Here is a 21,515-nt window from a genome sequence, read left to right on the forward strand (position 1 = left end):
AACACAAGGAAATACTTCACACAATGTGCAGTCAACCTATGGAACTCAATGCCTGGGGATGTTTTGAAGGCCAAAAGTGTAACTGGGCTCATAAAAGAATTAGATAAGTTCATGGAGGACATCAATGGCTATTAGCCAAGATGGTCAGGGACACAACCCCATGCTCTGGTATACCTAAACCTCTGACTGCTAGAAGCTGGCACTGAATGACAGGAGATGCAGCACTTGATAAATTGCCCTGTTTTGTTCACTCTCTCTGAAGCATTAGCATCAGCCTCTGTCTGAACATAAGATACTGGGCTAGACGGACCATTAGTCTGACCCAGTATGGCAATTCTTTGTTATTACATGAAACACCACAGACACTGAATAGACAGGAACTCAAACTACCCACCGTGGGAAGGTGATGGGCAGAGCTGACCTTGTTATGACCTGAACTTGTGCTGCTTTGGATTATAGGTATTATAGGTATTCCAAACAGATGCTTGGAGCACCAAATTAACCCATTTAAGGCCTACTCCAACTGACTGAAATGATCACTGGATCAGACCCAGAAAAAGAGTGCTTTTTCTCTTCTTTGTTCTGATGGAAGGAGCAGATGACATAAATAACTATTGTAACAATATTTCAATTTTCTTTCAAGTGTATTAAGAATTACAAGACACTATTCTGAAGAATCACAGGAGATGCATTCTTTTAAAATATCTATTGAAATTACAAATTAAACTTTCAGAATGATTCAAAGTACAAAACACAACATTAAAAGGCATTCAACAGCTCTTTTATACATCACAGTGTTAGTGGCACAAAAAAGTACTTACATTTCAAATACATAAACAGAACTTATTTTTACACTGGTCAAATACATCATCATTTATACATATGCATGACTCCTTCATGCGTATCTCTATACAAGATTAAAATACATCCACGGTAAAATGAGCAAGAAAGGTTCAGTTATGTAGCACATTCCTGTACCTAATGTTTCTGGAATTCTGTAAGAGAGATACACAAATCAAAGCAATTATGAAGATCACAGGGCTTTAAACAAAACAGCATGCTTTACTTAGCAAAGAAGCACTGATGCAGGCTTTTCTTGATATCTTTTATGTCACTCTGTGTGACAACTTCCATGTTCTGTCCATCTTTGTAAGATTTTAGAATATATATACTTTGTATTTTAGAATATATGTATACACACTGTATATACATAGCGAGAGAACATATGGAGTTTGGTTTCAAAAAGCAAACTAGCATGAAGCTTTATGCATACTGTACATTATCAGGATGAAGAATGTTTTTTATTAAGTACATATATATCCTTAATAGGAAAGGGAGAACCTAGAAAATACATAAAACCCCACTTTTTCTTTCCTACCCACAAAATTTTAAAATCACAAAGTGATTGAATACTCTTCTGATCTAGGAGGATTGTTCCCCTCGCCCTTCCTCATCAGACAGAATATTTTAGGAATCTTAATTTTAAATATTTTCTGCCTGTCAGGTCATCAATTCTATGCTACGAACTAGGCCATTCAGTTCTTCTTTGTGATCCATCATGATTTTAAGATAAATATTCCAGGAAAGATTATGATGCCTGAAAAAAACAGAACTGTGCATGATACAATATGAGGATCCACGCTGAAGGTAGTTAGAAACAACTGAAATATTAACATAAAATAACACTGCTAAGTACTTATATAATGTCCTCCGTCAGAGGATCTCAAAAATTTTTAAAAATAATTAAGCCCCACAACAACCCTGTGAGGTAGGTGACCATTGTTCCACCTATTTTACAGATGGATAAACTGAGACAAAGGAAGGATCAGTGACTTGTACAAGAACACTGTGAGGGCCCAACCCTGTACCCACTGAAGTCAATGGGAGCGCTTTGCTACTCTTTTCAGTAGGAACAGACCTGATTCCCAAGTCAGCGGTAGAACTGGAGGGAAAAAAACAACCACCTGGAGTTCTGACTCCACTCTGTATTTGGATCTAATCACTAGAAATTCATCCTTCCCAATAGAAAATGCAAACACGTGCTCTGTTAAATTTCATTAAAAACAGCATTTAAGGCAATGCAAATAAAGTAAACAGTAGGATAGATATGAAACACAATCAAAACCGTACAGTTAATCTCAATTTTCAGATGAAGGTTTATAACAGATTGTCTGAAATCTGTTATAAATATTTTCCTTAGGAATGCAACAAAGGTATGAGCATATTTAAACCCACTATTATGGGGCAGTAATGTCAGAGTTTAAAACAATACATTCAGGGTAGTAAATGCCATAGCATCAACAGAGCTTGTAAATCAGTGATTACTGAAGACACCCACTTTTAGGAAACAAAACTGTAGTGGTAAAATTTAAAAATAAGATGTAAGGTTATGATATTCAGCATGACTGAAAGTGATTACAGCATATTCTTTGTGAATATACACACATTATTACCCGAACATCAAGAAGATGTATCAGCTGACAAAAGCTTGGAAATCCACGATAGTGAACCCAAGCATGCTGAGATCACACACAGTCCTATATGTTGGATATGATCAGATAAACCCAGGCATTTGTGTCTGTGTTAATGGCGATCATCAATTGAAATCTAACCTTTTAAAAATGTTTACATCTATAATGCAGTGTGGGACTTTTCCCTTTGATTTTGAAGTAAATTTAGTGCTTTGCAAAGGTGTCAGTGACAACTGTTGGGAGTGAAGTTCTCTGTCAAGGGCATCACAGATTCCCAACACTGCCCTGTTTCATCCCTGATCTGAAAAGACTACTTCTAAGAAAGAAAAAGTACAGGTTACTCTTTATGCCTCCAATACTATATTGATAGGCCCCTATAAACCAGTTTCTCGGCTGGAACTGCCAACTAGAACCATTTGTGTTGCTTAGTGCTCACATAAGTGGACTGCTGAACTGATAGCCCAGGAAACCTGGGGTCTGTTTTGCCCACTGAACAATTAGTTCTCTGATGCTGCAACTGGATCTGTCCTGTGCAGTTCAGGATTGGAGAATAAGGGCAAGAATGTAAGTCTTCCCACACTACCTTGACAACATGCCTCAGATCTGGAGAAACTAGTTTTTCATCCAGGGGTACATACCTATTAATCTTATACATCAAAATGATGATTCAGGGCAATGTGAGTTAAGTACTATCCTGAATCAGGATGCTTTTCTAATGTGGTCAGTCTTTTGAGATAAGGACATACATCCTCTAGGAGGAGCTAGACTGAGACTGAAACCTCATTAGCCACTGAAATCAGGGCTGACCAGTGGTGACTAGTTAAAGTATGCCTATCCCATTGATAAGCTCTTGTGAGCCCTCCAACCCCCCATGTTATTTCTGAATAGCTAAGAAAAAAAAAGTCAATATCAGGATTTCACCATTAAAGTTCTGAATGATACACTGTAATGCAAAGCTAACGACATAACATACAACTAACATTGGCTTGTCATCAGATTGCGATCTTAAAAAGGTTGAACATCTTAAGACAAAAACTATTTCTGGATCTCCTGCAAGCATTTCTCATTTAGCCAGTTTGAAATACGAATACTTTTTAAAATGAAGAATATTGAAGTTGGACAGAGGAGAAAATCTTCAAAAGTACCTAGGTGAATTAGGAATCTATTTCCCATTTTCAAAAGTGACTTATGCCCTTAGGAGTTTCACTGAAAGTCAATTAGCTTTTAAAAATTTTACCCTGCAACATTTCTGTTCAAATAATAGATATGCAAACTAAAACTAAACATAAAACAAAACAAAACAAACAGTTTTTTTGCTATGTTAGACTGCTGTTATGTTTTGTGGACTTGATCCTGCTATGTCTTAGGTGGGAGCCCCACTGACTTCCACATATACACATGATTGCATCATTTCCTACTTCATTATATCTTTAGGTTCTCAAACAGAGTAACTTTCACTAGCATGCTCTGCAGAACAGTGGGCTCCGCTTGGACACAGATCTGCCCATGTGTACCGCATTCCATGATCAGGGCCATTACATTAAATTTTTGTCAAATTATTTTGCTGTTTTTGAAGCCTGCATTTACAAAGGGGTCTCTTACAGTTTTCCACAAAATACTGCAGAAGAGTAATTTCTGTGTATTAACAATATGTTGATTTGGACATTTTACTACCCTGGAAAACTTACAACATTGTAAATTAAAAAAGAGAAAAGAACAAGAAAAGAAAAATGATGCCACATAAAGGAATGTTGGAACAAAACAAACTAACCCTTAAAGAGAACTTTGTTTTGTTTTCTCACAGTATGATTATTAACAGCACGTACGATATGATATGAACCCTGGAAAATGGAGTATATATTGTAAATGGTGGACAGAACTTTCACAAACACCTCAGGCGTTTTCATTACTAACAATAAGGATGTTGAGTACTTTTCATAAATGGTAAAGACAGGAATCATTGCTGAGCTGAGAATCTGCTGATAAGCAGAATAAGTCCTGTAATTCCCCCCACCCCCAATACCTGCCTTTAAGACAGCAGCAAACTATCTTGAACTTCCAAATATTCAATAGCACAGATATTTACACATTTGGTTTAATCAGGATTTTTTTAATATATAAATAAAAGATTGAGATACCTGGATTAGAAGTTATGTAGCCCTCCCTGTAAGTGTACCAGACCCCTTAATAACAGCAAAAATTAACCATTCAGAAAAAGACTGGCAATCCAGTGGTAATCAATAACAACCATACATTTTTAAAAGGATCTTGATTAGGTAGCAGGTTTGTGACATCACTCAACCTTACAGCTTTCATATATTTATTTTAAAAAATGTAGTTTTCGATTGAACAAATAGCATGTAAGACTTCCTAAAATTCCTGGAAGGCAGCAATTCCAGCTGTACCCTCCCCAAAATTCAAGAAAGGCATATGATGGTCAATATGCACCTTAATGATTTCCATTATCCTTGGAAAAATAAGTACTAAAAAGGTTTTTGCCATTGCAATATTAATAAAAACACAGTTGTAATAAACAGATATATTAAAGCCACATTTAAATGATAGGTGACTCAAATAGGAATATGAATAAGACACCTCATTTTGATGCAAGTGTATATGTGAAAACATTTGATTTGATTCATTTTTAGGTTGTTTTGCTGATGTAACATAGCACAGTTCCTAGTCCACCAATATGGCCTCTGTGGGCAACATGAAACCGTTAGTTTTATCTGGAGAATCTTCATCTCTTAATTTCAGACACTTATCTTGTTCCACAACATCCTCTAAACACCTGACTTGCCTTCCACTACCTCACCTGACTATTAGTAGTTGGTCTATGTAACTGTACTAACAACAGTTCCTGGAATCATGGCACTGTCACAGAAAAGCAGGATGGGGGAAGTAAGGCTACAACAATGTAAGTGCAAGAGGGGAAAAAATGTGTGTGCGATGAGTCCCATCTTCTCATGATCTAGGTAGGTAGAGGGTCATCATCTCCTTTATTACATTTGCACTTGCAACAAAGGACAAATGGAGTAGCAAGTAAAAGGAAAGGCGAGGCCACTAACAGCAGTAGACCAAATCCCGCAAAGATTCCCACCACCTGAAAAAACAATGGAAAAATGACATGCGTCAGTACTGCAATTGGCACAGCAGGGTTCAAATTCTGTTCCAACACAAAGTCAATGCACTAGGGGAGAAATCTTGGCCCCACTGAAGTCAATGGCAAGACTCCCACTGATTTCAATAGACCCAGGATTTCAGCATAGTTGTAGATTTTTAAGATTTTTGTGTTTAATAAAATGTATATAACTAGAGTTAGCAAGGTGATTTCTAATTTTCAGAATGGGAGAATGGTAGCAGACTCTAATCTTGAGAAAATAATTACTAGACTGAAATGGTCCATTTCCCCTGTATCAGTCAGAATTCACAACATGACACCTACAAATGTCAATAGTGCAGGCATGCATTCATTCACACACCCTAGATTAAGCAGATGTTAATTTGCACTGAACAAAAGACAAGGATGGGGTTGCTATGTCTCCTGCACTTACCCACTCTTATTCAGTGCAAGTGGATAGTTTTACCTTTCTTTCTTTCTCGATAAAATGCGAATTTTAAGCCTCTAGCATCTGTGGTGTTTGAGGAATTCTGCTGCCAAGGGCAAACATGTTTATATTAGGGAAGTTCCACTGACAGATTCTTACAAGTATTCAAGAAGGGACACAGTTTTCCTATTTGGTCTCAAACAATTTAAAATTCAGCGTGAAGCCGTCTTAGATATTTCTATAGTACGTATCACTACACAAGTAGTTATTTGAAGTGTTGACTGACATTTTAATGTAGTCACATGTTTGCAAGCATTTAAAGTTCCCTTGAAAGAAGATTAAAGTCTTTATACAGCTGAGGTTGCTAAGCACTACCTGTGCCAACACATATAGAGTTTGAGTTCCTTTAGCTTTCCTCCGTCACTGAACTAACCCAAATACAGTCACCCACACAGCTGATAGAAAAGGGGAAGGTGTTGGCTTTCCTACCAAGGAGCAGGCTTTGGGACTTTGCTTTGAGGCGCCAAACTTTGCCTTAGCTTCTGGCTAGCAGGTACATAATACATTTGATCCCCCATCTCTCCCCTCTGATTGCTGAAAGGGAGGAGTATTTTCTCTCCTTCTTTCTATGCTTTCCTCCAACCCCTGAGCTTCCTGACAGCTACTAGAATGGTAGGGTGATCTCACCACAGTCTACTTCTCCCTCAGCTTCCTGGCTGCTGGTTCTATTCCTCCCACAGCCTCCTTTTTTTGAGCCCTTCTCAATGAACAGCTCTAGTGCCTGCTGCTGCACAGAGGGTTCCCAAGCAGCAAGAGGGTGAAACTGACCTATTTCTCATCAGTTTCACTGCTGCCCACAACCTTCCCCATAGCAGTAGTGGAAATCGACAGCGTAGGAGCTAGAGGGCTGCTCGGGCCTAATTTTTAAGCCCGACCCGAAAGCAATCTGCCCGACCCGAGCCTGAGAGAGCTGAGTTGTTTTACAATACAAACCCCAACACTTCCCCCAAACCTATCACCGCTGCTGCTGCCTCCGGTCCGTGGGGTCAGTGCGGCCGCTGTGAGCCCCACTTCTGCCAGCCGCTGCTCCCTGCTTCACTGGGTGCTCTGTGGAGCAAGAGGCACTGCATCTCACTGGTGCACTCACCCCACAGCGAACACAGTGCAACAAGTTGGCAGTGGCCAGCGAAGTAAGGCATGCTGCTGCCGCACTGACCCCACAGGCAGAAGGTAATCAGAGGTTACCCGACCCAACCTGAGCCTGAGAGGGCTGGGTTGTTTTTTGACCCACCTAACCCCAGCCCAACACTTGTAGTTGGGTCCCATCAGTTTTGGGATGGGTTGCTGGGCTCTACTCTGAGCAGCAGAAACACTGCACACTTAAGTGAGGCAACTCTGCACTGGTTTTCACTCATTTCACATTTGGAAGGTTATAGGTTTTTGTTTTTTTTTTAAAGTGATGCTAATTGCCTGAGAAATCTTCCTACTTGCCCTAAGCAAGAGAGTAGATTTTGGAAGGCCTGCTTGCAACAACCTGTCTGCAAGTCATTCAACATACCCACCAAGAATTATTCACAGAATAATTGTGAATAATGAATACCTGGGAAAAATCACCTGCTCATGAACAATTGCAATTTGAATGCTAGGGCTCCCTGGGCACTACAGTAATACAAACTATAACACTAGTATCACATTATTCATTAGGAATTCTTCTCCCCGCTCTCGTCAGATACTAAACATTCTGATTAATTGGCAAATATTTCATTTGGCATAGTGTAGAAAATATACTCTAAACCTAAATTAACAGGCTTATTGATACCTGCTCTACCAGGGACTATTTTTCTTCCCGAACACTGTGGATTTCTTTCTGCAATTTACTTTATCCAGCTATTTTTTATTCCAGGGCTGAAAATCAATACGGAGTTCAGCAGGTGGCGCTGCTGAACAAAATTAAGTTTGAGGAGTGAAGTGCACACTGCTTTATTATGTAATATTAGACGAGGCCTTTTATTTTAAAAGAACAGGCTTAGCTGCGGCTCTCCAGAGACACGAATCTCAAATTTCTTTGACCTAATATTTTTATTTTTTGCCAAAGACAATTACTTTAAAATATCATTTTATAAGGTACCTTTCACCACATATGCCTGTGTCAGACAGGCAGCTAATCTGACGCGTCTGCGTTTAACGTCTTTGGGGAACCTGCTGACACCGAAGGGTGAAAGCGAAGCCAAGATTCTTCCCTGAGCTTCCTTTAAATTTCCTACTGAGCTGCAGCTGCGGCCCATACTGATCTTTGGCAATGGCACATAAACAATTAGCCACATGCAATCTTCTCAGTGTGCCACTATGGGGCACCATTAGCTGAGCAGAGCCAAGGTGAAATTGAACAATATAGAAGACTGGCAAACAGTGCTCTTTACTATCAAACAGGAGGCCAGCTTACATTTTCCTTTCAGCTCAGACATGCCGATCAGTGAATTTATCCAGGATTTTTAAGATCAGGTCAACAGGCTGTCTGGTGAGCATCAGTGATACATCTTCCACCTGGTGGACTTGTCTGCTGTTGAACAATAGGCTATTTCCTAGCATGTGTAATGTCTAGAATTGATTTTTTGCACTAGAAGTACACCACTTTGCATTACAGCATCATGCCTTTCACCTTGATGTTATGTTATGCTCCTCTTGGTTAATACTCGAAGAACGCTTAACGTAATGGCCCCCATCCTGAAAACACTAGCAATCATAGTGCTCACCAACCTGGCTTCGATGGGAATTCTCAGAATATCAAAGTATCAAAAATATCAAAAGTCTCAAAAATTTGGGATTGAGCGTAACAGCTCTTGTATGTCATCCAATTAACGGGTGCTCGTGCTACATTTCTTGACATCTCCATTTTTCTAATTAGCAATGCCAGCAACATCAGTCATGTAACCAATTACACCACAGTGCAGTGTAGCAATCGTTACAACGATGGAAGAAATAGACATGGGCAAATATTTGTTACAGGAGTTCTTTTCATTCAAAATCCGCCTATTTTACAGGTCACTAAACTTCTGCAAATTTGGGGCAATTTTACAAATCCTTTTAATGCAATTTTGAATCCAATGTTTTCTACTCTATTTATAAAAAATAAAAAAGCGACTTTCACTGACGCATTCACCCTAAGAAGAGAGAGGGGAGTGCACGGACAACAGCTGAGCTGCCTAGTGGATTACCCGGGGGCTAGAAACACAGAGGTTCCAAGTTCTAGTCCCACTGCTCACACCCAGCACCAGCATGACAACTGTGAAATGGCTTCTTACAGTCAAGGAACTGTCTCCACTTTTCCCGTAAAGGCTTGCCGGGCCCCCCAAAGTCACATGCTGCATCCTCCACATTTCTTGAAGCTGATGCAGAAAAAGAGGGCTCCTCAGTGAGATATGCCTGTGGCCTGCTTCACCTTGAAACAGAGAGAGACTGAAATCTGAAGCCGGTGAAGAAGGGGGGCGGGGTACAAAAATCCTTTGCTCATGATTGGTTCTTTACTGCTTGACTGACATCAAAGGAGGGAATCACCCTAGTGTCCATGCAGACTCACCACCCCAGGGACAACTTTATACTAATAAACTCAACCAGTTCTCAACCAGAAATGTATGTCAGTTAGGAGTCAAAATCCAGGATGGAGTCTGACTGTGTTATTCCTTGTTAATGTCTATCTTTGTACCACAATGCCCTTTCCTCAGCTATTGAATGGTGAAGACACTTAGACTCACATGCTTGATTTGATCTCTTTTTAGATACAACTGAGAGAGAGAGAGAGAAAACCATTTTATTGTGAACTTTTATGAAGTTTTAAAAAGCTCTAAACCTACCTGTGTTCTGTGCCAGATAACAGATGCCCTGGAGTGACCTAACTTGTTTCGACAAGGTCCTTTGTCATAATGTATAAGGAGGAAATCATCCTTTGAAACATTAAATAGAAACATTAGCAGTTAATAGAGACTCTCTTTTCCTTCAAGATGGAGCAGATAGTGGCAGCAAAATAAGAACAAAATATTACAGAGGGGAGCAAGTTTCAAGATCCCTGAAAAGCACTGAATATGAAGAGAAAAGTTTCAGAGTGGAAAACCAACTGAAATTGGATTTGTATTCTTGCATGAGTCAGCGCTGAACAGCCCTTCCCAGAGTTGCTCCCCACAGGGTTACTATGGAAGTGATTTCATAAGGTGGAACATAATACAAATACAGCTCATGTTGGTGATAAAGAGAATGAGTTGTGCTGTGCCTGGAGGATAGGCCAATGCAGATCAGAGTAAAGCACTGTAGGAACCTTCAGCAAGAAGATAATAGCAATAAACAAATGAACTAATAGCTCTATTTTCATGTATTTTAGATTTCCATGCGCATCCACTCAATATTGTACTCCCCCTTCCTTTTCCCTATTTTATATCAGATCATGTGGATTTCCCTGTCTAGCAAAGCTACTGGTGCAGCTAAGAATCCTTTTTCTCAGGAATTAAAATGTCCTATCTTCTAACCAGGGAATGATCTGAAAGGAAAAGTGAAATCACATGGATAAAAACATTTTCAAACCTGATTGCTTACAGTCAGGCACCTTAGTAAACAGACTGGTTTTCATAGGTGCGGTGCACCCACAATTGGAGTCAATAGAGTACTTGGTGCTCATCATTTCTGAAAACCAACCTGCTTATTTAAATGCCTAAATAGGGGTTTAGGCAACATAATTTGAAAATACTGGCCATGTTAGGTATAGAACATGGGAAGAGGACAGCTACTTCTTGGATCCCAAGCCTCTCAAATGTGGCATTTATTTTGCAGCTGGGAAAGCAAACCAAGGCAGATATCTACCCAGTTCTACAGAGAAAGACGCATCTGCTTCCAGATCTGGATTGGTCACTCTTCCGTACAGCAACCAACGCAGGCACAGGGGACCTCTGCTTTTTACTTAAGTATGGGAGTACCCATGAGTTAAAACTTATCCATAAGGCATTTAGACATAACAATTGCAGGATTTGGAATAGTTAGAGTACATTTTTGGGACATGAAACATTTCCTCTACCATTGTTAACTACACTTTGCAATAAAACGTTTCCTTGGCTAATATCTGGAAACAGATGTAGCATATTGTATATACTCCAGTGCTTAGGCACAATAAGATATTGGCTTGTTTAAAATGTTTAAGCCCAGGACAAGAAGCAGCATAAGAGTTAAATCGAACTCCTACTGCTCTCAGAACACATTTGTTCTTCATACATCAGTTCATTGGCTTTTTCTCTTACTTTGTCCTGCAGAAGAGATGTAATAACCAAAACAAATCAACGTCAAGAAACAACTCTCACTACTGAAGTTCAGCACTAAAATGAATACTGACACTCTACATGGGATTCTGTATTTAGGGCTACCTTACACTATCATGCAGAACTGAAAGTAATACAGATATATTCATCCTGCAAACACTTTTTAGAATATAAATTCTTCAGGAAGGAGCTGTCTGATTTGTGTGTACACGGTACAGTATTAAACATAAACTATTTAGATGCCACATGGAGATGGCAAAGGAAGAATAATTTTCATCAAATTTCAAATTACAACTTCTTTCCATCTCATTTATGCAAAGGGTGAACAGCTCAACAGCTCTTCAGGTGGGGCAAGTAAGATCAAGTGCACAAGGACCATCAAGTAACCAGCTAAGGTCCAGCTCCGCCCTTGCCCATGCATTTTAGCAGAGAAATAGGTGCTAACAGTAGTGATACAAAAAGGTTCAGAAGAAACACAGCATGTGAAAGAGCAGTTAGTAAGGATATCCATAGGACAGTCTTAAGTCAGCATAACAAACTTGTAAGCTTACAATATCCACCGAAACGTGGAGTGTATACTCACATCAAGAGATTCCAGACAGTACCAGCAAAAGGCATGCTTGCAGTTTTTACACATCATTTGGGCACAACCCTCATCTCGCTCAATATAAACTTTGCATTTTGGACAGCGTTTGATGGGAGCATCATCATCTTCCATTTTATACATAGAACTGTGGGAGACATTTGAAGAAGTTTATAAGGTGTGTACCCGTGCATGTTTAAAGCAAAAATAACATCCTAATTGAAAAAAATCTGGGTTTGCATTTTAGTTTTGTGATCCGTTTTTTTGTTTTGTTGTTAAGTATCCAGAAAGCAGATCTAGTACAACAATTAATTTTTATAGTGCCTATCAAACAGCTATGCACTTACCAGATAAAACACATTTCTCTCATCTACCAATTGTTTTCTGTGACCTGGTGACATCAGTGTGTACAATGCTCTCAGCTGTCAGCTGAGCACGTGGGAACCAATCTGAAGTCAGTTTTTTACATGCCTAGTCTGTCTGCCTTTCTCCTCCTCTTTTATTTCTTATGGGAGAAGGAGAAAAGATCTGCATGTGGAAAACAGGGAGGCTGACAATGCCCAGCTGACCCAGGCTATGGCCTATGGGCTTAGGGATTCCCTGGATGAGAAGGCAAAGGGAGAGACAGAGCGTCCATGAGGCTGATCTCCTAGGACTTTCTCTCCAAGCCAAATTCCACTCGGTTTTCCTGGATACCCTGTTCCTCCAAGGCTTGCCTCCTCCATCACAGTTCAGGGCAACTGCATCTGCAATTCCCCTCTGTGATCCACTGAGAGCCCCTACCCGAAAGCTCCCAGTTCCTCAGCTGTCACTCTCTTGGGTAGACTCCATCCTAACCAGGGTTTCGCCAGGCTGCACAGTTCCCTGCCTACACTGTGATGTCCCCAGAAAGCCAGACTGCCTAAACAGGCCAGCATCTGCTTTCTCTCCGAAGGACAGGAAGAGAGGAATTGTAAATTATAAGTTACCACCCAGCTCTTTATAAACTAGCACATTTATTCTTAAGACGAAAGCATTCTAGAGAAAACATAAAAACAACAAAAGTTCCTCTATGCATGCTAAAAGCTTACCAGGGGTCACCCTCAGTAGGCCAAAGTCCTTCCAAACCCTTCCAAGAAGGATTGACCCCCTTCACCCCACCCTCCCGGCCCTTCAACAGTAGGTCTTTGTTCATTTGCTGGATCAGAAAGAAGGCCCCGAGTCAGTTTAAACTCAGGCTATTTATCCCTTTCTTTCTCTCTTGATCTCTGGAGAATCCAGTCTGAACCATCAGATATGAACCTCTGCAAGTGCTGGCCCCCCTCTGGAGGTGCTACAACTTAAGTGAACTTGCCTCATACCTCCTACTGTTCTTTGTTCCTAGAGGAGCTGTGGTCACTCTCCTGCAGGGAATTACATGCAATCCCTGGCCCACAACGATACATCAACTTCATACAGTAAGATCTTCCAGAGATATTGCAGAAAATTGCCTTATCTGTGATATTCCCTCTCTCCAGTGCTGGCAAGGAGCTGCTGAATCATTGCAAGCACCAGATTCACAGTGCTGCTTCTCGATCTCACTCCTGCCTGCAGTAGTTTACTCCACATGGAATGGGTCCATGTCAAGGAGCAGGAGTGAGAGGGCATCCAAGGAGCATTTTTTTCCCTGGTTTTCTGGAAGAGTCTTAAAGCTCCTCCTGCTCAGTGAAGGCTTTAGGACTCTGTAAGGTCTGGAGAAAAGGATGGTGCCTCAGACAAAGTTGTTGACAGCAACTACTCCAATGGGAGGAAGGAGAACAACAGGGGAGGACTCCCAACCTGTAGATACGCTGGAGGCTCGGGATAGGATACAGAGGGACCTAGATAAATTAGAGGATTGGGCCAAAAGAAATCTGATGAGGTTCAACAGGGACAAGTGCAGAGTCCTGCACTTAGAACGGAAGAATCCCATGCACCGCTACAGACTAGGGACCGAATGGCTCGGCAGCAGTTCTGCAGAAAACGACCTAGGGGTTACAGTGGACGAGAAGCTGGATATGAGTCAGCAGTGTGCCATTGTTGCCAAGAAGGCCAATGGCATTTTGGGATGTATATGTAGGGGCATTGCCAGCAGATCGAGGGACGTGATCGTTCCCCTCTATTTGACATTGGTGAGGCCTCATCTGGAGTACTGTGTCCCCTTTCGGGCCCCACACTACAAGAAGGATGTGGAGAAACTGGAAAACGTCCAGCGGAGGACAACAAAAATGATTAGGGGACTGGAACACATGACTTATGAGGAGAGGCTGAGGGAACTGGGATTATTTAGTCTGCGGAAGACAAGAATAAGGGGGGATTTGATAGCTGCTTTCAACTACCTGAAAGGGGGTTCCAAAGAGGTTGGATCTAGACTGTTCTCAGTGGTAGCAGATGACAGAACGAGAAGTAATGGTCTCAAATTGCAGCGGGGGAGGTTTAAGTTGGATATTAGGAAAAACTTTTTCACTAGGAGGATGGTGAAACACTGGAATGTGTTACCTAGGGAGGTGGTGGAATCTCCTTCCTTAGAAGTTTTTAAGGTCAGGCTTGACAAAGCCCTGGCTGGGATGATTTAGTTGGCGATTGGTCCTGCTTTGAGCAGGGGTTGGACTAGATGACCCCCTGAGGTCCCTTCCAACCCTGATATTCTATGATTCTAGTGACGAGAGGCGGGGTGGGGACTGGACAAAGTCCTGACTCCATATTGGTTACTACTTCCTGACTGACAGATCAGAGAAGACACACACCCATGACAACCACACCATGGCAAAATCTTTTGAACACACAAATTACATTTGTCATTCCCAGCACGTGCTGGCACAAACTGGTGCTGGGACAATGGTCGCCAGCAAGTTGCAAGGACAACCGCCAAATGTTCTAAACCTACAGAAAAGAAACACAAATCAATCAAAATGCTAAGCAAAACATACAAGTCCTGTATCATGCCACGAAGCTCACCACACTTGAGCTTTGGTGAGCGTGAGTGAGAGCGCGTACCAAATCTAGGGGTGCTGAGAGTCCCACTGCAGGCCCTGTAGTGTTTTACCCAGGAACCGAGAACAAGAGCAACCTAGCCAGTCAGCTGTCATTACAAGATAGAAGGGGACAGGCAGTCTTGAGAATAGCCAAGTCCCAGACCATTCATGGCTTTAACGATCAGAACCAAGACCTTGACCTGCTGCAGGAAGTGAACAGGGAGCCAGGGATGAAGCCTGAGCACAGGTGTTATGTGCACACAGCGACCTGCCCTATTCAGGTGGGCAGCTGCATTCTCTACCAATGGAAATTGCTAACTGGTCTTCTAATGCTGCCTTAAACAAGGCTCAACAATCACTCCCTCGCTCCTGGAAGAGCGGCAGTCATGGTGCCACTGACAGAGGCCTCCTAAAATAGCCAACCAGAATCAACTAACCCTTAAGCCCCTGGAATAGCAGCAGCAGTGAGTGTGGAGGGGGACCTGAGGTGGCTGAATGTGTCGTTGGCATCAATGGAGGAACAGATGGAAGAGAGGGCTGGGCAAGCAGAGCTGCAGATGGTGCCAGGAGCCTGGGTTGTCCCTCTGTGCTGCTTTAACTGATTCCACCTGCTCCCTGATGGTGGTGGTGGGGCAGCCAGGCCACTAAGGGAGCCATCACCATCCATCTCTGTGTCAAGCACAGTGTCTTAAAAGAAAAGGACTGGAATGGCTGCTGTGGACATTCGCTTAAAAAAACAACAGGAGAAAATGGCCCCTTGATTGGCGATGGGGTTACATTCCTCTTGTTACGCATCAAGTAGATCTTTGCTGCTGCCACTGGGCAAGTTACAGTACTGTACCTTGTTTCTCCTGGGAGGAAGGTGATTGGTATATTCTCTTGACAGCCTTGTCCTGGATGCCAGTTGGATTTACAAGATGAGCAGAACTCTATGTCACAAGCTTTGCATTGAACCAGCTGGGGATTTTGTGGCCCTGATTCTTGTAGTTGGCAAACTGCCTGACAGGCAGAAGATGGACACCAGGTCCGACATGGATCCAAAAGCACTTCTGCAAAAGGGTATAAAATAACCAGAATCAATGACAGCTACTGGATTGTCCTTTAATTATATACTGCTTAAGAATGCTCACATGCTCAGATTGCTCATCAGACCAGCTGTTTTCTAAAGAGGCTTCCGGTTTTGTTTGCCCCATCTGGCACACTTGTGACCTGATTTGCAGATTTATTCAGCATCAGAGACATCTAAAATTATAGACCACTTTTCCAAATGTGGGCCTACCTCCCTAACACTGCACTTCTGGAAATGGCCTGAACTAATTGATTTTACATTGTTCACAGAATTATAGAACCATAGGGAGCGCAAGGGTCATGTAGTCTAACCCCCTGCCAAGATGCAGGATTTGTTGTGTCTAAACCAGGGGTGGCCAAACTGCGGTGGCCAACCTGCGGCTCTTGAGAAGTTAATATGCGGCTCCTTGTATAGGCACCGACTCCGGGTTGGAGCTACAGGCGCCAACTTTCCAATGTGCCGGGGGGGGTGCTCCCTGCTCAACCCCTGGCTCTGCTACAGGCCCTGCCCCTACTCCACCCCTTCGCATCCCCTCCCCTGAGTTTGCCATGCCTTCACTCCTCCCCCACAGAGCCTCCTGCATGCCACGGAAGAGCTGATCGGGAGGTGCGGGGAGGAAGGGGAAGGCGCTGATTGGCGGGGCTGCCAGTGGGTGGGGGGGGCGCTGGGAGCAGGGTGGGCACGGATTGATGGGGGGCTGCTGACGTATTACTGTGGCTCTTTGGCAATGTACACTGGTAAATTCTGGCTCCTTCTCAGGCTCAGGTTGGCCACCTCTGGTCTAAACCATCCAAGACAGATGGCTACCCAGCCTCCTTCTGAAAACCTCAAGAGAAGGAGCTTCCACAACCTCCCAAGGCAGTCTGTTCCATTGTTCTACTGTTCTTACAGTTAGGAAGCTTTTCCTGAGATTTAATCTAAATCTGCTGTGCTGTAGTTTAAATCCATTGCCTCTTGTCCCGCCCTCTGTGGCAAAAGAAATAAATTTTTCTCCAATCTTTTTATGGCAGCCTTTCAAGCATTTGAAGACTGCTTTCATGTCTCCACTTAATCTCCTCTTTTCCAAACTAAACATACCCCCAGTTCATTCAGACTTTGCTTATATAGCTTGCATTCCATCCCTTTGATCATCTTTGTTGCTTGCCTCTGGGTCCTTTCCAGTTTCTCTACACCCTTTCTATACAGTGGTGACCAAAACTGGACACAGTACTCCAGCTGAGGTCTAACCAGTGCTGTGTAGAATGGTGCTATTACCTCCCATGACTTCCATGCTGTGCCTCTGTTAATGCAACCAAAAATTGCATTTGCTTTTTTTGCCACAGCATCCATCACATTATTGACTCATGTTGAGGCTGTGAACCACCACAACTCCCAGATCCTTGTCAGCAGTGCTGCTGCCAAGCTAGTTATTTCTCATTCTGTATTTCTGCATTTGCTTTTTCTTCTCTAAGTGCAGCACCTTACCTTTGTTGAATTTCATATATAGCCCAGTTCTCCAGTTTCTTAAGATCCCTTTGAATTTTAGCTTTACCCTTCAAAGTGTTTGCAACCCCTTTGTGTCATCTGCAAATTTGATCAGTATGCTCTCTATACCAACCTATTAATAAGGATGTGAAATAAGAATGGCCCCACAACCGATCCTTGTGGAACCCCACTTGAGACCTCTTTCCAATCTGACATCATTCCATTCATAGCTACTATTTGTTTGCAGTTGCTTAACCAAGTATGTATCCACTTAATGGCAGTTCTACCGAGCCCACATTTCTCCAGCTTCCTTATCAGAATGTCAGGTGGGACCATGTCAAAACCCTTGCTAAAGTCAAGGTATATTATGTCCATCGCATTCCCCCATTCACAAAACCAGATACGTTGTCAAAGGAGGAAATCAAGTTTGTTTGGCATGATGTGTTGTTATAAATCCATGCTGGCTGCTAGTGATCACCCTTTGATCCTCCAGGTATTTACACATTGAATGTTCTATACATTGTTCTAGTAGCTTCCCAGGTATCGAGGTCAGGCTGACTGGTCTATAGGTCCCCAGCGCCTCCTTTCCCCGCTTTTTAAAGATGGGCACTACGTTAGCCCTTCTCCAGGCTTCTGGGACCTTTCCTGTCATCCATGAGTTTGCAAATATTATTGCCAGTGGCTCTGAGATTCCTTCAGCTAATTCTGTCAGCACCCTGAGGTGAACAGCATCAGGCTCTGCTGATTTGAATTCATTCAGATTGGTCAGATGATCTCTGACCTGTTCTTTCCTTACCCTGATCTGCATCCCTTCCCCTTTATTGTCTATGATAATTTTGTTAGTCAAAGTTAGTGTTCACTTTTAACTTATGGATTAAAACTGTCCCTGAGAAGGGGAGGGGATATTTTAAATTTTATTGAACAAAATTATACTTATATAGTTAATGGAGCTTATTTCATATTTTGTAGGCATGTGAAGTTCTCACCCAACTGAATAGAAGTTTTTGTACAGCACCTAGCCCAAAGGGGCCCCATTTAAAGTTGATTGGTAGGCACTGCCATACTAAAGATGACAAATTAATAAATAAATAAAAATAATAGAAAAGAACATTATCTCGTTTTACCCCTTTCCTGGAGGCTGGTTTACTGGTAACTCAGGGCCTGATCCAAAGCCCACTGAATTCAGTGGAAACAGTCCCACTGAATTCAGTGGGTTTTGGATCAGTCGCTAAAAGAACCATAACCAAACATAAACCTCATTCTAAGTTCTCTCCCCTAGTGTTAGCAGGTCTCAAGATATTCCACCCAGACTCAAGTTCCCTTGCCTCCTAGAGTGCCACACAAACCCCTCATATTCAGATTAGAATCAACAAAAAGCACCTGTCACTATGCCTCACCAATAATTACCCTAGACCTGAAGAAAAGCTCTGTGTAGCTTGAAAGCTTCTCTCTTCCACCAACAGAATTTGGTCCAAAAAAAGATATTACCTCATCCACTCTGTCTCTCTGCTCCCCTGGGACTCAACACAGCTATAATACTGCAAACAATAATTATTTTGCAGGATTCCAGCACCCGAACTTGGATTGACTCCATAGAAGACCTGTGCATTTCTATGCAGGGTCCTAGGTACTGCCATCCTACCATTGGTGCTATATAAAGCATACAAGTGCATGCTGCCCAGAGAATTCCTCCTTTCAGTAACATATTAATATAATATGCAGCAGTTTTCTGTCTGCAACTCAGTTTCCATCACATGGTACATGGCAGCATGCACGTAATCGCAGGACCTGACAAAGGAAGAAACAATTTAAGCTTTCTTCCGCTCACAAATCATATAAGGCTCCAACACTACTGTATAAACACACACAGGACCACAATCTGATCTCTGTAACATGGATCAATCTGGGGGTAACACTATTCCCATATATTTGGGAGACAGCCATTTGTCTGGAGTAAAGGCTGATGTTTCATACTGTACCTCTTTCAAACTGTAGCTTCTTGTACCTTTGCATGATTTCTGATGCAACCATACACTCAATCTGTTAAAATAAAAAAAAGAGAAATTACAAACTAGAAACAGCAATAATCCAAGGCATTTCAAATGAATGGAGACCCAGCATTTTACCTTTATAAATGATTAAAACATATGCTGGCAATAAACAACAGCTGAAATATACCCTGAGCAAGACACGTCTGAATATACTGAAAGAACCCATGTGCAGTAAAAACATACCTCATTTTCTTGTAGATGACCTCGCTTTGGGCAGGAAGCATCAGGGCAACTAATTGCTGTTTCTAGACCTTCTTTGATCAAAAGTTCCACATACTGTTTCAGGCACTGTAAAAGAAGAGGGTGTAACTATTCTTCCAAATATAAATTATTCTGCATATCATTCATGCTTTGCCTTGCTCATCTGAAGATTTAAAATCACTTTGCAGAGGTGGGTAAATATTATTTCCCTTTTACAACTGGGGAAATAGACAAACATATTCAGAGACTTCCCAAGGTTATACAGTAAACTAAACAAGTGGCAGGAACTACATCTCCTGAAATCAATTTCCATGCTCTAGTCATTAGACAGCTTTGCCTCAATTAAAAATTACACAGTAAATAAGAGGCAAGTAAAATGGAATGTTAGGAAAATAAAAGATAAAATTAGATTAACCAGTCTTCATAAATCCCTCAGATTTATATCACCAGAAACCATAACAGTTTAGTAAGCAGTAGCTACCCATTAAAAGTCATCTGTCACATACAACAGAATGGGAAAGGTTATGTGGCTTATTTCCCATTCCACAGAAAATAACTAACTGAACTTCTTGGTGAGGATATATTTCATTCTCAATGTGAAGGAAGAACGCACAAATGAGGACTCAAAAAAGAATGTCCTGCATAATAAAACAATTATAAATTAATAAATAATAATAATTATGCATATATATAGTATTCTTCATCCCAAAGGATCCCACTGAGCTTCAGAGAAAGCAGAATTGAAAATATGGTCTCTAAAAGTGTGGCATACGGCAAAACACACAACAGCTGGAGGGAGGAAAGGTGTTCTGGCTAAGGGCAAACCTCTTCGCTTATGAAAAGAGCCACACAGGGATCAGATTAAGCCAATACCATGTGCTATAGTGGCTTTTCTCTTTGCCCTTAGCCAGTCTTACTTCCCCTCAGCTGCCATCTTGCCCTGGCTCTCTCCTCAGCTCCCCTCCTACCAGCTGCCACCCTCTTGATTTATAATGTCAGCACCATAGGCCAGCACCATATGCCAAATGCCAGCACTATAATCCATCCCTCTCCAGTCCTAGGCAATGGAAACAAAATACCAGAACTACAAATAGCACTTTAGTCCCGCCACCCCTCAACTGACAGAAGCATCCTAAGCATCAACACCTAATGACATCTCACTTTTACTTATTTACTTCACCTCAAATCACTGAGTATTTTCAGTGAAATGGTAAGTATCTGAGAAGCCGGAGGAAATCAGCTAACCCACCAGAAATAACGTGAGTCATGTGGACTTGTGTTATGCTTAGAAATACAATACCAACTGAAACCTCCCTCTCTGCTCTACAGGGGAGAATCAGAAGTAAATAAATAAATAAAACTTTAAAGAACTCTCAATTGGCTTTCTACTGAAATAACAAGTGGTGAACAATTTCTCCCGTCTTAATTGTACCATCACATATAATGCACCCAGTAACGGCAGAGATCCACATTTATATTCTGCTCCTTCAGTCTTCCCTATGCACACTGTGCATTCTTTAAGCCTGTCTGCATGGCTCCTTTGTGAGGATTTGTTCTTCATCCCACACTGATATTTTGGCTTTCCCCTCTTGCATTTTGACTATGGCAAAATCCTCGCTTTCTCCCAACATCATACTTTCAACTACTGCAGTGAGTTACTCCATTGGTGGCAATATAGCTCTTTATATCCCAACAAATTATTTTGTCAGATTCCCCATTATGAGGTGCGGTTTTTTTTTTTTTTTTCCAGGAGAAACAATATCTCAGCTTCTTGAAGAAAAATAGAAAGAAACTGAATAGCTGATACTTTTAAAAGTTACCGTTGCTGTGGAAACAGTAACTCTGCATCTTTGCAGAAA

At 41.7% G+C, this 21,515-nt stretch overlaps 1 protein-coding gene across 2 annotated transcripts in view; it reads right to left on the reverse strand.

The window, feature by feature from the left end:
* Positions 1-988: 988 nt before the first annotated feature.
* Positions 989-21,515, reverse strand: part of RNF144A (ring finger protein 144A) — a 99,009-nt gene continuing 78,482 nt past the window's right edge. For both annotated transcript variants that reach the window (XM_073336079.1, XM_073336080.1), the window contains exons 3-8: positions 19,639-19,743; positions 19,384-19,444; positions 15,713-15,920; positions 11,900-12,047; positions 9,871-9,960; positions 989-5,574 (exon numbers count right to left, since the gene is read on the reverse strand). In XM_073336079.1, the coding sequence (XP_073192180.1) occupies positions 5,443-5,574; positions 9,871-9,960; positions 11,900-12,047; positions 15,713-15,920; positions 19,384-19,444; positions 19,639-19,743 (744 nt within the window). In that variant the 3' untranslated portion in view covers positions 989-5,442. The remainder of the gene's footprint in view (positions 5,575-9,870; positions 9,961-11,899; positions 12,048-15,712; positions 15,921-19,383; positions 19,445-19,638; positions 19,744-21,515) is intronic.

This window comes from Lepidochelys kempii, chromosome 3 (genome assembly GCF_965140265.1).
Source record: "Lepidochelys kempii isolate rLepKem1 chromosome 3, rLepKem1.hap2, whole genome shotgun sequence".
Classification (NCBI taxonomy): domain Eukaryota; kingdom Metazoa; phylum Chordata; order Testudines; family Cheloniidae; genus Lepidochelys; species Lepidochelys kempii.